The sequence below is a fragment of the Nuphar pumila genome, chromosome 13 (genome assembly GCF_984573655.1).
Source record: "Nuphar pumila chromosome 13, dmNupPumi1.hap1.1, whole genome shotgun sequence".
Lineage (NCBI taxonomy): Eukaryota > Viridiplantae > Streptophyta > Magnoliopsida > Nymphaeales > Nymphaeaceae > Nuphar > Nuphar pumila.
The window spans coordinates 8,491,447-8,516,233 of record NC_143261.1 but is presented as its reverse complement, the minus strand read 5'-3'; the positions used below and the strand labels follow the sequence as shown (position 1 = coordinate 8,516,233).

The 24,787-nt window shown below is 38.8% G+C and overlaps 1 protein-coding gene and 1 non-coding gene across 3 annotated transcripts in view; both read right to left on the bottom strand.

Annotated features, from left to right (window-relative positions):
* The window catches only part of LOC149817685 (V-type proton ATPase subunit a2-like), a 72,588-nt gene extending 59,218 nt beyond the window's left edge, over positions 1–13,370 (bottom strand). Inside the window, exons 1-2 of one of the 2 annotated variants that reach the window (XR_016427443.1) lie at positions 13,120–13,369; positions 11,932–11,976 (exon numbers count right to left, since the gene is read on the bottom strand). Coding sequence is in view for 1 of the 2 variants with exons in the window: in XM_089986042.1 (XP_089842168.1) it covers positions 11,932–11,976; positions 13,120–13,260 (186 nt within the window). In the remaining variant the exon portion in view is untranslated. Of the gene's footprint in view, positions 1–11,931; positions 11,977–13,119 lie in introns of both variants that reach the window. The other variant, XM_089986042.1, reaches the window with a different exon arrangement.
* On the bottom strand, positions 8,544–8,624 carry LOC149817686 (small nucleolar RNA Z195/SNORD33/SNORD32 family). Its single transcript, XR_016427510.1, has one exon. It is a non-coding gene; the product is annotated as a small nucleolar RNA Z195/SNORD33/SNORD32 family (small nucleolar RNA).
* Positions 13,371–24,787: the final 11,417 nt, after the last annotated feature.

Sequence of the window (24,787 nt, the reverse complement as noted above, 5' to 3'; positions counted from 1 at the left end):
CTGTTCGTAGAGCTGGATCAAAATCGTCCATTGGTCAACCATTCAAATTGGATTCATCTAAGGATTGTTTGAGTTTATCTTCGTATAATAAGCCAAATATTTGGCATTGTCGTTTGGGTCATTATAATAATGCTTCTCTTGAGAAACTGGTGTCGAGCGGCTTTATTTCACGGTTAAGTTCGCATAATAAGGCTGATGGTTCCCTTTGTTCTAGTTGTCAGTTGTGTAAGAGTCATGTACTTCCCTTCAATTCAATAAATGAAAGAGCTTTTTTTCCTTTTGAACTTATTCATTCTGATGTTTGGGGACCTGCTCCCCAACCCACTTTGTCTGGCAGTCGCTACTATGTCACATTCATTGATAGTTATTCCAGATATACTTGGACTTATTTTATGAAATACAAATCTGAGGTATTCAAATTCTTTCGTTTATTTCATGCTCTTGTTGTCAATCAATTCTCGACAAGTATTCAACAATTCCAGTGTGACGGAGGGGGAGAGTATCTATTAAAGGAATTTACTGAATTTCTTCAAAACAATGGGATAAGGCGTAGAATATCTTGCCCACACACACCACAACAAAATGGGGTTGCAGAAAGAAAACATCGTCATATTGTTGAAAGTGCCCTAAGTATGCTGCATGACACTCACATTCCTTTAAGTCTTTGGACAGAAGCTTTCCACTTTGCGGTTTATGTAATAAATCGTTTACCGATGAAAATGTTGAATAATTTGACTCCTTATTTCGTGTTATTTGGTATCCAGCCTCAATACAGTCAACTACGAGTGTTTGGATGTGTATGCTATGTTCACATTGACAGTTCCCAACGTAACAAATTTCAGGATAAAGCTTGTAGATGCAGGTTTGTTGGGTATGCTGAAGAGTATAAAGGATATCGATGCTATGATCCAGACACTCGACGCATTAAAATCTCACGAAACGTTGTCTTTGATGAGAGTAATGTCCAAATCTTGAACAAAGATGCAAGGGTTACTAAGGAGGAAGAAAGCTATCAGCCATGGCTAGCGAATGAATTGTTTGATCAGCTAGAGATGGATAACTCTGCTCCATGTCACACAGTGATAGATGAGTGTGAGCCCATGGGAACCAATGCAGAATCTAGTGGGAACATGTTGACAGTTACTTAGGGATCTACTGTGCCTCCCATCGCAGAAGAAACCTTGACATCTGGTACTGCTCGTCCAGATGACAGAAGATTCAAAGGGGCAGTATATGCCAGAAGAAGGGATACACCCCACATAACTGAGCAGGTTAGACGTTCGGAAAGGATCAGACATCCTATTGAAAGATGGGTAAGCTATGAGAATTTTTCCACAGAAATGCAATTATTTGTTGCACAGGTTGAGAAACAGGAAGAACCCAACGATTTTCCCCAAGCATCCTTGTCATCAAAATGGGCAGATGCTATGAATGAAGAAATGGGAGCTTTACATGAATGTAGGACCTGGGAAATAGTTCCTAGACCTCCGGATAAGAATGTTGTAGGGTCTAAGTGGGTATATAAAATCAAGTACAAACCTGACGGATCCATTGAAAGATATAAGGCAAGACTAGTTGCTAAAGGCTTCACACAAGCATATGGAGAAAACTATGACGAGACCTTTAGTCCAGTTGTAAAAATGAGAACCATTCGACTTGTGTTATCCTTGGCGGTTCAACATGGATGGTCTCTAAGCCAACTTGATGTTAAAAATGCATTCTTACATGGTGATCTAAAGGAGGAAGTTTACATGGAGCAACCCCTTGGTTATGCACAAAACAGTCCTGAGACACATGTCTGCAGGTTGCGACAAGCTATTTATGGACTAAAACAAGCATCTAGATCATGGTTTGACAGTTTCTCCATTGAAGTACAACGATATGGATTCGTCTGTTCTCAACTCGATCATTCATTGTTCATCTTTCAAGAACATCAGGTCAACACCTTACTTCTCATATATGTAGATGACATTATTATTACAGGAAGTTCTTGTAAGCATATAGAGGCTACAAAGATCCTATTGAGCCAAAAGTTCAAGATGAAGGACCTGGGTGTCCTACGATATTTCTTGGGGGTTGAAGTGGATCGACATGACACTAGCCTCTTGTTGACTCAACACAAGTACGCTCTGGATCTTTTGGAGAAATCAGGAATGAAAAACTGCAAGCCATTGAATACTCCTAGCGTGTTAAACCATAAACTCAGTGCTCAAGATGGGGAAATCTATGAGGACCCGAAATATTATCGTCGTTTAGTTGGGATGCTTCAATATCTTACTTTTACGAGGCCGGATATTGTATATGCAGTGAATCAAGTCTCTCAGTTCATGCATGATCCACGTACATAACACATGAATGCAGTTAAGAATTCTTCGGTACTTGAAGGGTACTCTTGGAGATGGGCTTGCTTATCGTCAATCAAAGGCAAAAGGAGAACACAGACAACTAGAAGTGTATGCAGATGCAGATTGGTTGGGCAGGAGATCCAGATGATAGAAAGTCGGTCTCTGGGTATTGTGTGTATGTTGATGACAACTTAATAGCGTGGAGTAGCCGGAAGCAACGTGCTGTTGCGCGTTCGAGCACAGAAGCTGAGTACCGATCCATGGCCTCTGCCACTGCCGAAGTTACGTGGTTAAGACATTTATTAACAGAGATAGGAGAAAAAGTGAAGGTTGCGAATCTGTTTTGTGATAATCAAAGTGTCATTCAAATTGCTTTCAATCCTATCCACCATGGTCGAACGAAACACATAGAGATAGATCAACATTTTGTCCGACAGAAGGTAGAAGACCAAGAAGTTATTCCAGTCTATGTACCAACAGAAGATCAAGTTGCTGATCTACTTACCAAAGGACTTACGAGTGCGCGGTTTTGGTATCTCAAAGGCAAGTTGTCCATGGTACAAGACCATGCACAACTTGAGGGAGGGTATTAAGATTGTATTATAAACTGGATCGGGTTTTCCAGTTAATGTTGGGTTCTTTAATGTAACATATAACTTTATGTTTGGGTATGGATCTAAACATTTGGTCCAACCCAGTTACTACTTTGTATATTTATATACATGAAGTAGGGCACGGTTTCGATAGTGGAGTCTCCCCATTTACTGCCGCAGCTCTCTCTCTCTCTCTCTCTCTCACAGGGCCATTCTCACAATCTTTGCCTATTTCTGACGCTGAGAATGGAAGAGAAAGCTATTTATGGTATTTAGTCATGCAAACCTCGAGGGAGGATATTAGTGTAAAGTTAAGTCACACGGACTCGGCTAAAAGGTCGATGCACCCACGTCGACACGCCCCGACACGAGTACGGACACGGGTGCGGCTTCAGACACAGGGCGGACACGGTCAACTAAGTGTCGGACTCGGTCAACGGACCGGGGCCGAGTCCGTCCACATTTTGGACTCGGTCAACTTTGACCGAGTTTATTTTTGTCCATTTATTTTGGTAAGTTTGTGTTGTTACTTCAATAGAATTACTTTTTTATTTTTTGTTTTAAAAATTATAATTTTATTATTATCATATATATATATATATATATCCGTGTCCCCGTGTCCAAAATTTTTGAAATTGCTCTGCACCCATACCCGCATCCATGTGACATAGGTGTAAAGAAATGAGAACCTCCAACAATGTATTCTAAATCACCAAAGTGGATACACAAAAGAAGCATGATAAGATCCACTGAAAACACCACAAAGAGCCACAATATGGGCTCACACACAAAACCCACTCAATGGGCACACAAGGAACAATTACAAATAAAAATATTATTTTATTCAGCTCAAAATCCATGCAAGAAGCATACATATGAGAGGGGTTAAACCCCATATATATACACAAGAGAGGGAAGCTCAAAAGAGTCAACAAGTGTTGACTAGTTCAAACAAAGACATTTAGTTAGAATCTATGTCACACGGACTCAGCTCCAAGGTCGACGCACCCGCGTCGACACGCACCGACACGGGTGCGGCTCAGACTCGGTCAACGCACCCAGGGTCATTTTGGCCCATTTTTTGGAATTTTTGTTTAAAAAAAATAGGCTACAGAATTTAAAAAAAAAATCTTGGGGGGGGGGGGGGTGCTGCCCCCTATAACCCCCCACCAGGGGTGGCCCCGCCCGCTGACCGCGCCGGGGGGAACCCCCCCCCCCCCTCCTGTAAGGAAAAAAACCCTGAATCAGGCTTCACAACTCATCACCTGTCCCCTAATGGGCAAAACTTTGACCGAGTCTTTTATTTATATATATATATATATAGTCGAGTCTCCGTGTCTAAAATTTTTGAAATTGCGCCGCACCCGCACCCATGTGACATAGGTTAGAATTTAACCTAACTAATCCTACTCCTAGTTACACACACACACACACATATATATATATATATATATATATATATATATATATATATATATATATATATATATAAATACATATATGTATTTACATAATGTATATTTACATTTTTAACACCCCCCCTTCAAACTTACAATTGGATAACCAAAAGTGTGCCTAAGAGAAAGTGAAATCTAAGAGCAACAAGAGTTTTTGTGAAGAAATCCGTCAATTGATATTCGGAAGTAACATAGGAAAGATCAATAGGGTCATGTAGATACCCCTCTCGTAGATAGTGACAGTCTATCTCAATATGTTTGGTTTGGTTGTTGGCGATGTAGATGAAATTTTTGTTGTCACAGCACATTCATGATGCTCCTTTAATTTGAACGCCTAATCTGTCAATAATCTTCTTAACCAGACCACCTCCATAATGGTTGTAGTCATGATACGAGATCAACGAGTCACCTAAGAAAACACAAACTCATGGTTGAGTGTCAGTTATTGGGATCACCTCTCCGGTCAGCACCAGTATAATCAATTAAATATAAAGATGAAGAAGCAGATAAGAAAAAGTCCTGATAAATGGAAGTCTTAGTATATCTAATAATGCGTAAAACTGCTCATATGAACAGAGGTAGTAGCATGCTGAAAATGGCTGGTTGTGTGAATTGCATGCGCTATGTCAGGTCTTGTAATCGAAAGATAAGACATCGCCTTGATAAGTTGTTTGTATAGTGTCGGATTTTCAAGTGGTTCTTTATCATCAATTCTCATTTTAGTATTAACAACTTCGAGAGTGTCAACCTTCTTATCATCTGAGACTCCAAACCTGAAGCAAATTTAGATTTAGTGAATAGATAACCTCTAGAAGAATAAGCCCCTAAGAGGTAATCAAAGTTTGAGATTTATTTTAAATCTCAAAAACTCGATTTTTTCTCGAGTTTTATCTAGGTCTTCAAAAACCCAGATCCATCTTCAGAAATCCCACTTGGATCTTCAAAATCCAATTCCAAAATTAGGATCCAATTCAAATTAGGATTTCAGATCCCGGATCCAATCCAATCTTGGATCTCAAACCTCGGATCCGAATTCCATTTTAGGTTCTAGATTCTGGATCCAATCCAATCTTGGATCTCAGACTTCAAATCCAAAATCAAAATTAGGATTCCAAATCCCGAACCTAAGCCAATCTTGGATCTCAGACATCAGATCCAATTCCATTTAGGATCCAGAATTCAACTTTTCCTGGATCTCAGACTTCAGATCCAATTCCATTTAGGATCCAGAATCCAACTCTATCTCGGATCTTAGACTTCTGATCCAATTCCATTTAGGACTCCAGAATTCAACTTTATCTTGGATCTTAAACTTGGGATCCAGTTCCACTTAGAATTCCAGAACCCGGATCCAACCCTATCTCGAATCTCAGATCTCAGATCCATTTCATCTTAGATATTAGATCAAAATTTCATTTCAAAATCCAATTTCAGTTCCAGATTTCAAATCCAAATCTATCCAGATTTCCAGATTCCAAAATCCAATTACATTTTCAGATCCCATCTGGACTTCTTAAATCCGTTTCTATTTTTAGATTCCATTTGGATTTCCCAAATCCGAATTTCATCCTGATTTCAAACTTTAAATCTGAAATTCAATTCCATTTCAAATTTCATCTCTATCCAGATCCAAAATTCAAATCAAAATCCATTTTTAACTCTGAAATCTCATTTCTTTTACTTCAGCTTCAAATCCTTCTTTTCAAAGTCAAGATTTATTTTCCCAACTCTAATTATTTCAAAGACTTAGAACTTCACATCTATCTCAAGTTCTAAGTTACAGATACTTTAATATCAAGAAAATATTTTAAAAAATCTAAATCAATCATTTCAAAATGTGTTTTGAGAAGTTTTTTAATGTGTTTAACTCCATGTTTGTCCCCTTCGGTGATGATTATGTTGTCTATATAGAGAAGAAAAATAATAATATTTGCATCAGAATTCTTAATAAACAAAGTTATGTCAGTCAGGCAAGATTGAAATCTAACATCAATCATAATTTGACTAAACCGGTCATACCAAGACTTTGGTGTTTGTTTAAGACCATAAAGGATTTTATCCAAACGAAGAGTCTTTCTTTTAGGAAAAGTTATACCAAGCAGTGCTTCCATATAAATTTCTTCAGTCAGACTTCCATTAAGAAATGCATTCTTGACATCCATCTGATATATTGACCATCTTCTCACGGAGGCAAGGACTACTAAGGTCCTAATTGTGGTCATCCTAGCAACTGAGGCAAAAGTTTCTTTATAATTTATTAAATCTAAAGTAATATGGGAGTAGTTGAAAAAGTTTTTCAATAGGTGACACATTTTTCAAAGAGGATGGCATTTTGTTAATGAGATAATCCGCAGTTAATGTGGCTTCATCCCAAAATTCTTTAGGTACTTGGTTTGTAATAAGCAAAGTTCTTGTTGTTTCTATAATGTACTTATTTTTTTCAGCTAAACCATTTTGTTGTGGAGTGTAAGGACAAGATTTGTGATATGTAATACCATTTAAATTTAGGTAGTCTTTAAATTCTTTTGATAAAAATTCTACCCATGAATCAGTGCGAAATATGAAAATATCAGTTTTGAAATTATTTTTTACCACATTGTGGAATATCTGAAAATATAAGAAAACTTCATATTTGTGATTAAATAAATAAATTCAAATGTGCCTTGTAAAATCATTCACAAAAATTATATAATACACAAAACCACCTTTAGATATAACAGGTGTTGGGACCCAAACATCTGAATGCATCAACTGAAGTGGTCAGAAAGAAACAAAGGTTCTTTCTTGAAATGATAATCTCTTTATTTTACCAAAAATACAATTTTCACAAGTAAAATTTTTAGAATTACAAAAAAAAAATCATCTTTGAAAAATACTGAATCTTGGATACATGAGGATGGTCAATCCTTTTATGTCATAAATCTAAATCTAATTTCTGAACATTACAACAAAATATATTATTGGATATTTCCAAAACAATCCATATAATATAAGTCTCCTTCTCTATGGTCTTCCTCAATCAACCACGTAGGGATGGCAGTGGACGGGGGACAAGGCCTCCACTCCCGTCCCGTTTCAAAAATTTAACCTTCAGCCCTGGTCCATCCCCGTGGCGGGGGAGACTTTGGACCTCCACCCCCGCCCCGTCTCAAAATAATAATCCTCGTCCCCACCCCTGCCCTGTCCTGTCCACGCCCATCCCCATCCCCATCCCCATCCCATCCCCATCCCCGTCCCCGTCCCCGTCCCCGTCCCCGTCCCCGTCCACGTCCACGTCCACGTCCCCGTCCCCGTCCCCGTCCCCGTCCCCGTCCCCGTCCCCGTCCACATGAAGATTGCATTTTCCTTGCCATTTTTAATAAAAAAATATGCAATGTCCAAAAATATTTGCTTCTCTGTTTGATCAAGTCCATCATAACTTATTTTTAAACTCTGATGAATATTTTTATGTTGATTCTTTAAGGTCTTCAAGATGCTTTCCCATTCCTCTATATTGCTCTTATCAAAAAACAGTGAGCCTAATACTTCAAGTGTTAATGGTAGCCCACCGGTACTCTGCACAACTTTCTCAGATAATTTTTTCAAAAAAAATGAGTTTATTTTTAATCAAACGCTACAATATTTGCTAATTGAGAGTAGAAAACAAATTTTAAATAATGTGATCATGACTTTATGAAAGCTTTTTAAGATTTTCAGTGAAAAACAACCCACAAAATACCAGAATTTCATTACTTAAATTTATATATTTATGTCAAGAAAAATATGATCTAACAAACTATGCTGATTTGGTTGAAGCAATTAACAGGAAAAGCAAAACAGTAGTAGTTCCACCATAATCTGAACCTAGAACAGATAAAAATCAGATCCAAAAAAAAAGAAATTTTATGTGCAACCTCAGCCAAAAGATGGTGAATGGTTAATGAATAATCATTGTCACGCTCAATAACAAAATTCGATATCATCATTGATTACACCAACATAAAAAATCAGACAAGAAAACTTTAGGTCGCAATTGGTTGCACACATTTATCGTACCAACAAATAGAAATCTTGATCCAATGCAATTTTAAAGAAAATGGGCGCACCGAGATAGACCCTTCAAAATCCCATAGAAGCAACAAAAACAAATTAACGCAGAGAGAGAGAGAGAGAGATCAGATGGTAGTGCATGTTATAGATTCATCACTCTATTACAAATTTGATTGGGTTTAACCATCATCACGTCTCCCCAATTCAGTACCCCAAATTGAAAAAAGATCGTGTGTACGAAATGAAGAAACTCGCACAAAGAAATAGAAAAGGGCGAAACAAAAAAAAGAATGAGATATGGTAATCCTTTCAAATGTACAGAACTCAGGGCTAGATTTTCTACTTCTACAGAACAAAAAGGGCTTCTGGTTGCAGCTTCTCATAGATGGTATAAAAGAAGAAAACGAAAATTTACCTTCTCTCTCTCCTTTGGGCGGCGACGGTGAGTAAGGATGATACAGTATTTTGTCTAATAAGATTTAGGGTTAGGGTTAGTAAGTTAGTAGTATATATAAACATGGTTGTTTTGTAATTTTATTACTTAACTTAGGGTATTTTAGTAATATTATTAATGGGGCGGGGATGGGGCGGGGCGAGGGAAAGTGTAAGTCCATCCCCGCCTCCATCCCCGTTTCATTCCCGGTCCAAACGGGGCGAGGCGGGGCAGAGTCCCGTTGTCCCCTGGTCCACTGTCATCCCTACAACCATGAGAGGAGAAGTAAATGTTACACCCATGGTCAGATAATTGAGAAACAGACAAAAGATTTAAATTTAATTTAAGAATATATTTAATTTTTGGGATAGAAAATATTTTTGAACATTGATAAATGTTTTTTAAATTCCTTATTTCTTTTATCTCAAAAGATGTCCCATCGGCAGTAAACACATTTGATCTACTTGAGTTATGACATTCGGATAACACATCATCATTTTGTGTCATATGAAAAAAGGTACCCGAGTCAAAAAGCTAAAGAGATTTACCGGGATCGAAGAAGCCAAAGAAAAAAACTGTGGCTCCAGTTGATGAGGATGCTCCTTTGACTAGAGGTTGAAGAGCCTTCACTAGTTGTGTCAAGGACATGTTCCCAACGAATGGATCTTGTGTGATTTTTACATCACTTGACTAGGCAACCTTCTTCTCGTAAGGTCTTTTCAACTTAGGATAATAGGTTTTTACATGTCCCGGTTCACGACAATAATAGCAAATAACTTTCATTCTCTCATACTCATTACCTTGCTTTCCATAATGTTTATCGTTTGGCCTTCCATAGTGTGGTAGTTTGTAAGTATGAACATAGTTTCCCGGTCTAGATATGGCTAGAATCGAGTCATCGTCACTCTTAAAAATTCTCTTTTTAAGCCTATTTTCTTTCATACTTAATTCTTCTATAGTGTCTTCTATTAAGAAAACTTTTCCTCGATGAAGAAGAACGTATTTGGTAGATTTAAAATCACATTTCAATTTATTAATGAATTGGTAAAAATGCTCTGCATCTATTTGATTTTGGCGAAGTTCTAAATCTCCAGGACAATGCTATTTTGGTTCAAGAAGAGCCAACTCTTCCCAAAGCTTGGGCAATCCATTATAGTATTCTCCAATACTCTTGTCCCCTTGAGTCATATTTTGTATCTTGTCTTGCAAATTGTATAATGTGCAATAACTTTAAGATAATACATTCTCTTGAGATAATCTCATGCATTGTTTGCATTTTCGAATTTAGTAAGACTAGAGCACTTCTTGATATCAACACTACTAATAAGTCAAGACATAATTTTGGCATGCCCCGTTTTCCATTCCTTCTATATATTCTCATAAGTGGTCATTGCCTTAGTTTTTTTATCCTCCGTAAGAGGTACTTCTTTCTCACCTACTTTGGTAAGGATTAGCTTGGGTTCTAGATCAGTCTCATTCAGTAGTCCCTACAACCTTTTTTCCCATATGAGGTGCTTCATAATTGAAGCCAATGTTACATAGTTTGAGTCATTAGAGAAGAAGAAGAGAAAGAAGGAAAGCAATGTGAAGAACATGAGCACTCCACCACTAAGCGAGCACGTACACTTCTCCACCAAGTAAGCACCACCAATCTGATCACGATTTCACAAGCGCTTGAATAGGAATTGCAAAAAGAGCTTCAAATCTTTTAAATTTTGAGTAGCATGTTTCCCAATGTACCAAAAACAAATTCAGCTTAATCACCAAGCTCTGATACCAAGTAAAGAAATGAGAACTTCCAACAATGTTCTCCAAATCACCAAAGTAGATACACAAAAGAAGCACAATAAGATCCACTGAAAACACCGCAAAGAGCCACAAGATGGGCTCACACACAAAACCCACTCAATGGGTACACAAGGAACAATCACAAATAAAAATTATTATTTTATTCGGCTCAAAATTCACGCAAGAAGCATACATATGCGAGGGGTTTCACCCCATATATATACACAAGAGAGTGAAGCTCAAAAGAGCTGTTGAGGAGGTCCAACGGCTCTATTTAGAGCCGTTGGGCCTTCCCAACAGCTCTTTGTTTGACTAGTCAACAAGTTTTGACGAGTTCAAACAAAGACATTTAGTTAGAATTTAACCTAACAAATCCTAATCATAGTTACACACACACACACACACACACACACACACACACACACACACACACACACACACACACACACACATATATATATATATATATGTATTTACATAATGTATATTTAGACTTTTAACCGTTAGTTCAAATGTGTATTTTGTTAAATACATGTAGTATTACAATCAATGCAATGTACTTTGTAAGTATCTCAATGTAGTGGCATGTGTGTAATGTACCCTGCAAGTATTTCAATGTAGTAGCTTATATGCAATATATGTACACATAAGAGGTATTTCTAGTATTTGTTCCAGAACCCTAATATATTCAATAAAGGGTCAGCCAATGTGAGATAGGCCAACTATTATTGCTTCTCAACGTCTCTTCTTCCCTCTTCTCCATCTGCAACCTAAATGTGCATATCTTGACCCAGCCCCTTTAAAAAACTTCTTCTATGCCTTGTAAGTATTGCATCCCTCGTTAAGAACTCGAGACATGATTTTCATGGACCAATGCCATATTTAATTTATTTCAACTTTATGTGATAATTAGAAATCAAATTAAACGCAACAATCGCTATTTGCAACATTGGCATCGTGAACCAATTAGGATCCTACATTTGATTATTTTTAAAACAAAAAAAAAGCCAATTTAGCATGAGCATCTCCAAAAATGATCCCTTGAGTAGACCCCCTACCTTCAAACTATTTCTGACAGCCACATATAACCTATAAAAACATAAAGCTAAATGGCAAAATAATGCATCCAACGAGATTTGGTGAAGTGAAAATTCTCAATTTAAATGTAAGCAACTTGCAAATTTGAGCTAATATTTAAAAAACCATGTAACAACTAAAGAATCTGCAGATTTAATAGGTTAATGAGTAAGTGGAATGAAACAAATATGGTGCAGGAGAAAATTTACCTGATTAGCATATGTGCGTTGGAATGGGCTTTTATCTGCATTCAGCTGTGAGGAACATGTTTCAAATATGGGTAAGTCAAAGGACAATTGAGGAAGTGGAAAGAAAAAAAATTAAGCATGCACAGAGTTACATAACAGCTTTCCGAACTTGATCCCTCTGAACAAATACAGCTATACAAGCTCAGTAACAGTCACTAAAACATTAAAATAAAAAATGGAAAAAAAACATCGAATCTAAGAATTGATGAAGCCCCCACACAAAGTGGTATTACCAGAACTTTGCTTAAATTTTCAAACTTGAACAAGCCTCAGCGCAAGTTTGGCAAACATGAAAAACATGACTTTTTAGTGAGTTATATTTGCAATTTGATGATTCCAAATTTTTGTTTGGTATTTCACTAGAACCTTACATTTTTCAGCATCATGGATGCTCAACGCATAAGTTAAAACCCTCTTTTCTGGTTACCTTTAATGATCAGGTTTCTTGTTAGTCACTTAGCTGTTATTAATTAGCATTGCTACTTGCACTCCATTATAAGTTATCAACGTATAACTTTATGATACTTGGCATGGGTTATTAGATGCAGTTTCAGGATTCCAGTATTCTAATTTTACCTAGGAAATCCGGTAGACTTAACCAAATTATCAGCAATCTCAACTACAATGATGAGAAGCAGTTTCACAATTTGGACGGAGATAAGTCTAGACTTGTTCGACGAAAAGCGGTGGGTGAAGATCTTCTGTCATGACATTTTACAATCACTGAAACAGACCAAAGGTTGTTTTCAGTGCGAAAAAATTCAGATGTTTCGACGAAATCTTTTCATACGTTTCTGGTACATCAACTTCATCTCATGATTCGATGCAATTCACAAGTTGTGTAATTCCGTGCTATTTGTTCACCATGGATGCCAACCATTGTTTTTACGGGTTTTTTACCTAATTCTAAAAAAAATTAACAACTCGCAAGGGCAGAGACGATCAAAGGAACGGAAAAAACCACTAATCAAACATCAAATCAATCAAAGACTCAAGACCAACAATTCAGAATTCGGAATAGGGTTATGGGTGCCGTCGTGATTGAACACCCAAATGGCAGATCGACGAATCGATCGGCAATTTTCCGAAAAAACTGCATGTCGGAGAAAGATAAGTAAACGGATTGAAGGAAGAAAGGGAACGTATTACGTCTTTGAATTGGAGGAGGCCGAGGTCGCCGAGGTAGGAGACGGTGAGGTGGGCCGACTCCATGGGGATGATGAGTTGAACCAACTGCATCGGCTCCGACCGGAACAGATCCATCGACGGGCAACACCCTCCGCCCTCCATCTCCCTCCCTCTCTCTCTCTCTCTCTCTCTCCAATCCCCTGATCGCACCGACCGACTCACCACCCAATATTTCCGTCCTCGAGAGTTCTTCCTTCTCTCTCGATTTTCTTCTCCCTTTTTTCTTATCGGTTTTTGTTTTTCTGTTGTGACGGTGCCGTGTGCGTCGCATGCTGTTTGCATCGTGAATCTTATGTCACAAGGACACGTTTTTTTTTTAGTGCGCCTGAGCCGTACGATACGGTAATACGCCACGTAACATTTTTTTGCTATTTATCTTATTCAATAATAAAACATATTTATATATAACCGGAAAAATCTCAGCTTGAATTGATTTTGAAAATGATTTAGGGAACCGGCCGGTGTGAATTCTGATCTGAAACGGCTAGTTTTCAATAAGGATGTAAACGGTTTGGTTTCAACCGGATACCCCACCCTAATCTGAGTTTATTAAGCAGGTTTGGTAGTCAAATTTAGGGTTTGGTATTAAGTTTTGCATTCGAACCTGAATCTTAATCCGATTAAAACCCTGACAGATTAAGTGTAAATACAGAGATTTAAGGGTTTGGTTTTATATTTTTCATCTAAATCCAAATTTAAATATGAATCCAAAATTGATTAAGCCAAACCCCCATTAAGTCTAACATGGTAATGCCTAGATCTGACCTAAATTCGAATCATTTACTACCACGGGATGACATGTCAGTAAAATAGTATCTTAAAAAAAAGACATGTCAGCAAAATATTACTTAACCTACCCTGACATGCATTTAAAATCTTCAAGATGAAGACACAACTAGGGGTGTAAATGGGTCGGGTTTACCCGAACCCAACTCAAACCAAACCCTATAGGGTCTCTAGGTATGGTGATAAATAAGAAGACTTGGGTCCGGACCCGAAGGTCCAAATGATCATGGACCTGGGTATAGTTTGTAAAATTTATACCAGAACCTGGACAGACCTGAGTTTCTATTAAGACCTGTAATTTTTCAATGTAAAAATGATAAAAAATATGGTTTTACCAGTTATGGCCACGGTCTGGTTCATGTAGTTCTTATGGGATCCGGGTATGATTTTTCTTATGATGAGTCTGATTAGACCTAAGTTTAGACCCGAAACCAAACCGGAAAACAAGGCCAAGTCTAGTTCCACCTGGTTCCTAATTCAACCCGTTGACACCCTTAGACACAACTAGGGGTGGCAAAACCTGACACGACCCGCCAACCCGACCCGCCAACCCGCCTCTTAGGCGGGTTCGGGTTGGGCTTAACCCGAACCCGTTTAATAAACAGGTCGACCCGCGTAACCCGTTTATTAAACAGGTCGGGTTCGGGTTGGGGGTATGCCAACCCGCCAACCCGGCTGACCCGTTTAATAAACGGGTTAGGTGGGTGGGTCAACCCGCCAACCCGACCCGTCGACCCGCCAACCTGACCCGCGAACCTGAAAACCCGTTTACCCGACCCAACCCATTTATTAAATGGGTTGGTGGGTCGTGTCGGGTTACCCGTTTATTAAACGGGTCGGGTTCGTGTTTGCCACAGCCGACCCGTTTAATAAATGGGTCGGGTTCGGGTTAAGGTATGCTGACCCGCCAACCCGTCGGGTCGACCGGCCAACCCGACACCATTGCCACCCCTAGACACAACCACCCAACCTTAAGTGCTCGCCCATGCGCCAGCCAGAATTTTTTATTTGATAGTTTTTTAAGAAACTTGTGGTTTATATCAGTTTTTTTTTTAAATGTACTTTTTTCAACAAATATTTTTTTCAAAAAAGTTTGTTTTTTTCAAAAATAAAATTAATTTTTAAAAATAAAATTTTAATAAAGGACAAAAAGGTAGCTCATACTTTTTTTGTGTGTTTTTCCTCAGCCCTTCTTCTTGTCAGGAGAGCAGTTATTGCACGAGCTTTGCGCCAGTCCAGCACGCCATGCTAGCCGTTGGATATGAGAAGTTTGGCCCTCTGCGCCTGTCATTGGGCCCACTTCTCAACGTCTAAGCTGGCTCTTGAGCTGTAAAAGAGGCAGTGAATCAGAACCGTCCGGTCTTCGAGATCTGACGGCCACGTGCCTGTCTCGGCTATAAATCTGACTCTGAAGGGGAGTCACTGGCCGTTGATTGTATGGACAAGAGTGTTTCCAACATTGGGTGCAGTGGTCACAAATATTTGCAAGATCAATCAAATAGCTTGCTACCCGTTCTTGTAGGTTTGATATATAGCGATATTATCTTTTAAACTGATATATAAAAGGTTTTATGTATTTGTGTATAATATCATGACAATTATTAAAATTATAGTTTTCATTTTTTGATGAATTCTTAACCTGCTTGTTTTGTTGGGCTTTTCAGTAAATCTTGAGAAAAATGAATAAAATTTAGACAAAATTTGCAACTAATCCTTTTGTTAATAATGATAAAAAAATGGTCCTGCTCGTCAAGTTGATTGACATAAAACCTTAGGATGCATCTGATTGTGCATCGCGTGCCACTGGTTTGCGATGTTGTGGCAGACGCGCGTAACATGCGTCCACCATGTCCGTCGAATGCTAAAACATAGTTCCATTCCACCCACCCACTCCGTTGTTACGTTGAGAACCGTGTTGGGGAAACAACCTAATATATATATATATATATATATATATATATATATATATATATCGGACAAAGTGAGGTTACCCTCTCTCTCTCCTGTGCAATGGTAGGGCAGGAGGTCAAGGCACAATTCATGCTCTCTCTCTCTCTCTCTCTCTCTCTCTCCCTTTGTTCCTCTCCATCTTCCCCTTTCTATTTGTTTCTCTCTCTCCCTCTTTCCTTTCTTTGTTATTCTTTTAAAATTAGGGAGCTTTTTCTTTGATTAAGGTTTTTTATTTTTATTGATTATAGTTTTTTATTTTTATTAATTATATATGTTTGTTTTTATTAGGGTTTTTCTTTGAATTTCATTTATTAGAAATTTTTCCTTTGATTTCCATTGATTAGGGTTTTGAATCAAATATCTTTAATTAAGGCTTTTGTTATTTAATTTTATTAGAGTCTTATTTTGATTTAATTAATGTTTTTTTGCTATGATTTTGAATCAAATATTGTCAATTAATGTTTTTGACATTTAATTTGATTAGGGATTTTTTTTTAATTTATTTGATTAGGATTTTGAAATAATTTTTTTAATTAGGGCTTTTTATACTTAATTTGATTAGGGTTTTTCTTGTATTTGATTAGGGCTATTTTTATTTGATATTCTTTTATTAGGATTTAAGTTAGGGCTTTTATATTTAATTTTGTAGTTTATTTATGGTTTTTATAATTTATTTTATTGTAGTTTGTGGTTTTTGGTTTATTTATGATATATTTTATTGCATTTTAAGGTTTTATGATTTATTTGTGGTTTTCACATGTATAAAAAATATAAATTCTTATTTTTTTCTCAAATTACTCAAAATTTAAATATTTTTTTGTACTTTAATCCATTTTTTTATCCATATTTGGGTCTAAGATCCATAATTTTTTTATAAACTTTCATAATTGGATCCAATTAAAGTATTTATATATATAATATTAATTCTTATTTTTTCTAAATTACTCACATTTTAAGCATTTTTTAAAATTTTAAATCCAATCTAGAATCCACAATAAATATGTCAAATCACTTGTATGGTTGGGCAAATCGACATAAGTGTTCAAGTTGTTTGCATAATGTAAAAATCAAACACTAAGCACAAGAAACACAACTTATTGTCAAATCCAAACAGATACTAGCCTTAATCGAGTTGTTTTATGACAAACAAAACATGATATTGGACGCACCCTTTGGTCCCCATTGTTCACCATAGAGTACACTCAACTTGATCATCGTGGTGGCAGCACAGCAGCTTACACTCATATATGTTTCAAATACACAACATCCTATCAACTTGGTAATGTTTGCAAGTAGCCCTATTAGATTAGTGGAGCCCTTGTGGGCATTCTATTGCTTCACAAATGAGTATCATCAAACTCTTCACAAATGAGTATCATCAAACTTGTTTTTTTTTATTAATATGTCTAGGTACATATAATAGTGTCATTCGTCTTAAAAAAAAATAAAACAATGCCGTTACAACAAATACAGAATTTTCATTGGCTTTTAAATATTTTGACTTATAAAATATAATGTGGTAATTGCTAAAACTTCTGTGATTGATATTTATGTTTGTACATACCATTATGAAAAATGCATACTAAAATACTACTCGATTTTTTAGAAGCCGTACAATGTTTATTAGAAATTCATGTCAAATTTTTTTCAAGTGGCATCAGTAAGTGCTTCAAGAAAAAATATATATGAAAGGTTGAAACCTTTTAAACTCCCACAAGTCATAGCCCGCACTCAGTTTTAGCAACTACTATTCAATCACCCCACTAAGTAGGCACTTCCGCTACTTTAAATAAGTAATTTGCAGCTTCTTGTCCACCTTGTTTGGATGTTTGTACCTAGTGGGTGTGTTTGATCACGCATCATGAATGATGCAGTGAAAATCAAACTATGGACGCAGCGGACCCGTCCCTTTGTTACATCGAGAATGGGACAAAGGGAATGCCACTTTAAAAAAAAAGCTGGTTGATGGGGTCTAACCCCCACACTCTCTCATTCTCCCCTGTTATTTCTTTTTATCTTGTGTAGCGGTCGAACAACGAAGCTGGTGACAAAAGGTTTACTCTTTCTCTCTCTCGCTCTCACTTTTCTTCTTTATTCTTAGTTTATCTGTAACGCCATAAAATCCTGGACTTGAAACCTTTTATGAAAAAGGTTGAAAGCTTTGAAATTGGTTATTTATCAGAGTTTAAAACATGAGTTCAGCGAAAAATCAAGTTTGAAATAGCAAGTCTCTGGACCTTGGACGCATTACAGTGCAAACTTTTTTTTACAAACCGATTTGCAACTCAAATATATATTTATTGAAATAAATATAAGAACATAGTTGTGGTAATACAATTTTAATAATTCAGAGTTTTAATTAAGAGGGATGCTTTTAAAGAAACTCTATATTATATTTACCAAAATATTCTAAAGAGTGTAACGTCAAGGAAAGGGTCTCGCCTTGAACTCATCATGTTATCGTGTCATCGCAAACTGCTTCAACCTGTCCACTACATGCCCATGAAACAGGTCAGTTTCACAAAAAACTAGTAGGGGTGTAAAAGACAATGAGGAACAAAGACTGCAATAAGCAAAATAATTGCTCAACTAAACAGGTGAAACAAAATAGAGCTAACCATACATACTGTCGAGTATGGCAAGCAAAACTCCAGTAAAATGAGAAGTAACAGACAAAGTGTTAAATATACAAAATAAGCAATTATAGTAGTCTGACTAACTCTACAGGTAGGGAGAAACTAACTCCATCAAGCAACCAAGCATTGTAAGCCGAGTAACAGAATAAACATTGACAATCGTAACAAAGCTTACCATATATGCAATAACCGTTGAATTCTTTAGTTCACCGACAAGTAACTATATTAACCATAAAGTGCACATCATTCCACAACAAACAGTTTATAAGTTATATGTGATAAGCAATCACATGACAACAGTTATATATAAACTGCAAAGTATAAGCAGTTTGTAAGACAAATAGCTACATTAGTTCTAGTTGTAGACAGTTCGTAGATTACGAGTCGTGAGTAGCTACATTTATCATATAAACAGTTCATAGATTACGAGCTGTAAGCAGTCACATTCGTCATAAAAGACGCAAGCTAGCAAGTGCTATATTTTAACAAGCACGAACAGTTCCACCAAGTAATGGATCAAGTCACATGCTAACATATTGCAACTAGCGTAATACTTGTTATCACAAGCATTTAACTAGTACAAGCAACTAGTTATTTCTAGCAAGAAACTGCGTAAGCAGTTTAACCAACTGGAACAACGCCACTACAGGTGTGCATAGTTGTACGAGTGGTATACGTTGAACTACAAAACAACCAAGCAAGTAAGCCATGTCACAGTACACACACATCTCATAATAAGGTGAGCAGGTTATATTTGTATTCTCATTATTAGCGGACTACTGTGGGTACGCACAGGCAAAACGTAAAAATAGTCGAGATCGATCCGGGGATGTATTATGTCATATATTTTATGATACCCCGAATGACTGACTGAGTCCGCTCATAAGGGGATGGTCAGTGACCAAGAGAGTAAATCTTCACAGGCATTCGTGGTCTATGAATTCATCCAAACTTCGGCAGAAGTGGCTTGAAGGCTATCTTTGTAGCATTTTTCTTAACTTTAATGACTGAGAAAGCTGAGTCATTGCCCGAACTAACCATTAATGGCATGTCCATCAGAGTTTTATATCATCCATCTTATCTTTTGATGAACCATTTCGAATGAGCACGATGAGAGTTTTTTAACCGCCGCCCCATTCTACATGCTCGTGACCATTATGCCGGCTCGAGCATCTTGTTTGTGAAGGCGCATAGTCACCGTTATGTGAATTACAATCGTCATTTCGCATTTGAGGCAACCACACACCTCTCATCCTACTCACCGAAATATGCAATGTACCTATTTAAAAGTACAACTGTGATGAAAGGGGTCAACTCATAGTGAGGGTGAAGACATCATCATTTTGATTATCTCAAAATACGTGTCATTGCACATTCGAGGTAAACACAGACCTCTCGTCCTACTCATCATAGTACGCAATGTACCTATTCAAAAGTACAACTATGATGAGAGGGGCGTGGATTTCTCAAAAGGAAATCCCCACAACAATGTTTTACCGATAAGATATGGTGTAACCATTCCAATTCAAACTTGTCATGCTCAGATACTTTAGACCGTCAAAAGTCTCTTGCTTGTTAGGCTAACATCGATATTACATGCTTAGCATAAAGTGTCAAAACATGCCTCGAGGTTACTATCGACCTCTCATCCTGCTCCTCATAGACTAAACATATCATACATGAATAAGGGTACGACTATGAGAAGAAGGGCATGAATTTCTCAGAAGAAATCCATCAACAATAATCTCGTGAATGAAGGAAAAACTCCAACTATCTTAGTTTGGCCAAAAAACCCAACAACTAGGTCTCGCATCAAAGGTGATGCATCACTGGTCTAACAATGACGTAGGTTCCTTAGTAGAACCTTCACCCATCTCATGTGCATTCCCTTAAACAGGGTTATTCGAATTGTATCAGATACATAAATAGAAGTTGTAAAACACTGCTCCCAAATGCATCTATTTGGGAGATTGAGCCGCTATCTCACAAAAGGCTTTACAAAACTATACGTTTTGAAAATAGGTTGGTGTCTAAAAGTCATCATTTTTGAAGAATCAAGTACATAAGTGTGCATCATATCTTTTAAGACAAATGAACAAGTTGAAATACGCTCGAAGCTGCACTCAGCGAGTGTAAGCCAACAATGAGCAAGTCTATGCATGTTACAATGCGACGATAGAGTATGATCGATCCGCTAAGTGTGAAACTGTGTGTCAAGCATAAAACTTCGTAAGCAGTGCACAAAGTGCAAAACTGTACCTCAGCTAATCAGTCAAGCAGATACGTGAACACTCAAAGAAATGCACGAGACACGAGACCGTACCTCAACCAAATCAAACATGCAAGCAAATTAGTACACAAGACAATGCACGAAGTACGAAATCGTAACTCGGTTAACCAGACATGCAAGCAAACAATATGCAAGGTAGAAGAGCATACTGAAAGGAAAGCCTTGGCGCATAAAGCGCGGGGCAACATAAAAAAAGTACAGAAAGCAAATGCACAATAAAAGCCTTGGCACATAAAGCGTGGTGGCAAAGTAAAGACAAGTAAAAAGCTATGGCGCATAAAGCGCGGGGCAAAAGCAAAATAAAGTGCATAAAGGTAAAGAAGACAAGGATCGTAAAACCGCATTCATGAATTAAAAGACATGAAATATAAAAATATGAATTAAAAGCCTAGGCACATATAGCGCGACAACGACAGAAAAAGAAAGTGCAAAGAAAGTAAAGAGGATAAGGATCATGAAACCGCGTCCTTGAGTTAAAAGACTTACGTATATATTTTATACATATACATATATCATCGTCCTCTTTCATTTTTAGTTATATTTTCTTAATTTAGCACTTATCCATTCCTTGTCCATTTACGCAAGAATCTCCTACCTTGAGGGGTTGCGGTCTAGCATACGCTTGCGAGCATAGGTAAGCATGAGCTTAAGCTATGGAGAGTGAGCCAACTCCATCGTTCAACCTGTGAGCATAAAAGCGTTAGCATACCAAAATACAAACAAGAAGCGGGTTCGGTAATACCTGCAACAATACCGAACCTCGATCAGAAAGCTCAACTCTCTGCAAAAGGACAACAAAGGTAGCAGGGTAGGGTGTCATGGGTTCCCTGCCTGGTCGAACAACAAAGGCCCCTTGATAGGGACTTGCTGTCCACCGACAACAAGTAGTGGCAGAGACAAAGACTTCCCATGCAAGACGAGCAATGACAGGGAGTGGCAAGGGCAAGGGGGGTTCCGCTAAACCAACATGCCGAGAATGACAGAAGGTGGTAGGGGCTCGACCCTTGCCGGCTTGCCAGCAAGAAGAACATGCGACAAGGAGCTTGGCCCCTGCCGACTCGCCAGAACCACATGGAGGAGGAGGGCTATGCCCCCCTACCTACCTGACAGGGAGAACACATAGGCAGGGGCTCTACCCCCTGCCTGCTAGAAAGGAGCAGAGACAGGGGTCGGGCCCCTGTCTGCCCGACAAAAGCGGAGAGAGGAAAGAGGGGAGCAGGGAGGGCTCAACCACTCCCCGCCAACTAAAACGCAGGGACACGACAAAAGTTGGCCCCTGTCGACCCATCTGAACACAGGGAGGTGGCAGGGACTCGACCCTTGTCCACCCAATCAAGAAAGAGAGAGAGAGAGAGAGAGAGAGAGACAGCGACAGAGCTCGACCCCTGCCGTCATTCCCAAACTCAGGGAGGTGGTAGGGCTTGACCCTTGCCAACCTACCGAGAACAAGAAGAAGAGAGGTGGCAGGGGCATTGCTCCTGCTGACTCACCTGAACAAGAGGCAGGCAGGGGGGCCTTGTCACCCTGCCGACCAAGGCACGAGCAGCCCCTCCCCCGGAAGCCCTATGCCCGAGAGAAGAGGTGACGCAGGCGGCAGCCCTGTCGCCTGCCGAAAAGGAGAGGGGGAAAGAATGAGGGGAGGTCCACCGACCCTTGAACAAGAGGGTCGAGAGAGACGAAGAAGAGAGAAGGAGACGAGGAGGAGGGGTGCTCGACACCACCCTTCTGGTATACCCAGAGCCACCCACGATGGTGGCTCTGGTCCACCGACAACAAGCAGGGAAAAAGAGGGGGGAAAATGGAGGCAGTAGGTCGGCAACCTTCTGTCAGTGTCTCCAACAAGAAAACAACGAGAGAGGGAGTGAGGGAGATACCTCGGAAGACAGCAACAATGGGAGAGTCTAGGCACGGCTCGGGAGATGGCAGCGGTAGGGGTGGCAAAACCTGACACGACCTGCCAACCTGCCTCTTAGGCGGGTTCGGGTTGGGCAAAAATGAACCCATTTAATAAACGGGTCGACCCGCCTAACTTGTTTATTAAATAGGTCGGGTTCGTGTTAGGGGTATGCCAACCCGCCAACCCGGCTGACCCGTTTAATAAACGGGCTAGGCGGGCAGGTCAACACCCCAACTCGTCCTCCAACCCAACCCGCTAACCCGCCAACCCGTTTACCCGACCCAACTAGTTTATTAAGTGGGTTGGTGGGTCGTGTCAGGTTACCCATTTAATAAACAGGTCAGGTTCGTGTTTGCCACAACCAACCCGTTTAATAAACGGGTTCGGGTTCGGGTTGAGGTATGCTAACCCGCCAACCTGATCCGATTGTCACCCCTAGGCGGCGGTAGCGGGACCTCGTTCGATGGGAGAAAAGGGATGAAGGAAGGAGAGGATGCTCTCGGGGTCACTAGTGTCAGGCTCCGACGAGTAGAGGGAGCTCCGACGTCAGGGGCTCCTCTGCGGAATCGAAGAGGCACGAGGGAGAGGGTAACAGGGTCATCGGGGGTTGCTCAGGGAACTGATCATCAGGTGGCCTCCGGCAAGCAGCGGGTGACAAAGACAGAGGGGTTGGCTGATTCCATTAGCGCCTGAGGATGGACGTGAGGTCTCATCGCCAGGACTCACAACCACGCTAGCGTCAGGCGACCGAAGAAGGGGGTGTGTCTGCTGCGACCACCATACTGGGGGTGGTTGCCAGCGAACTTCGAGCATAGGCGGCGATGATAGGGATGCACTACAGAGAGGGAGGAGAGCAGTGGTGGTGGCATCAACCGGAGACAAGGAGGAAGACGATGTCGGGGACAAAGGGGGGAGGGGTCGTCGATGCTTGGAGGTCGTCGATGCTTGGAGGTCGGCGACACTTGGAGGTCGGTGACAGCAAGGATGCCGACGAACGTGGTCGGAGAGACATGGTGTCAGGGAAGGGTGGCTCACCAGAGCTCGGAGGTCGTCGATGACTCCAATCGGCGATGTATGCAAGGAAGGGGACAGAGACGAGAGGCGAAGCAGATGAGAGAGAAGGGGTGAGGGTTTTGCCCCTCGTCTGCGAAGCAGAGCTCAAACATTCGAGTGCCCGGGTCCAGGTCGAGCTCGACACGGTGGACCAAACCTCGACACGTGTCTGACACATATTTTATTTTTAAACAGACTTTACGTTAATTCTCCCCCTCCTCATTTTCTTTTTTTTTTCTTTCTTTTTATTCATCTCTTTCTCTCTTTCTTCTTCGATTAGGGCCTTGATTAGGACAGTAAATCCAAGAAATCTTTGATCAGGGTTTTAAATAAATTTTTAAAATTAAAATTTTTTATATTTAGTTTGATTACGACTCTTTTCTTTGATTACCATTGATCAGAGCTTTGAATCAAATATCTTTAATTAGTTTTTTTTATTTAATTTGTTTTTTAGGGTTTTGAATCAAATATTTTTAATTAGGGTTGTTTTTTTCTTTGATTAGGGTTTTTATATTTATTTTTACAGTTTATTTGTTTTTATGGTTTATTTTTCTTGTAGTTTAGGGTTTTATGGTTTATTTATGATCTATTTTATTACATTTTAGTGTTTTATGATTTATTCATGGTTTTTGTATTTATATATAAAAATATGAATTCTTATTTTTCTCAAATTATCCAAAATTTAAACATTTTTTTATTCTTGATTCTAGTTTGAGATCCATATTTCAGGCTAAAATCTATAATTTATTGATAAACTTTCATAATTAGATTCAATATAAATATCACTGATGAAAGGATTCATATATCAAAAAAATACCAATTCTTATTTTGTTATCAAATTATTCAAAATTAAAATATTCGTTGGTTTTTAAATTCAATATAATATTGATATTCAAAATTAAAATCTATAATAAACATGTTAAGAGCGGATCAAGTCGTACTATACAATAAAATGAAGAATGAAATTATTTAACACATTACCCATATGTGTCTAAGCTGTCCGCACAAGTAAAAATT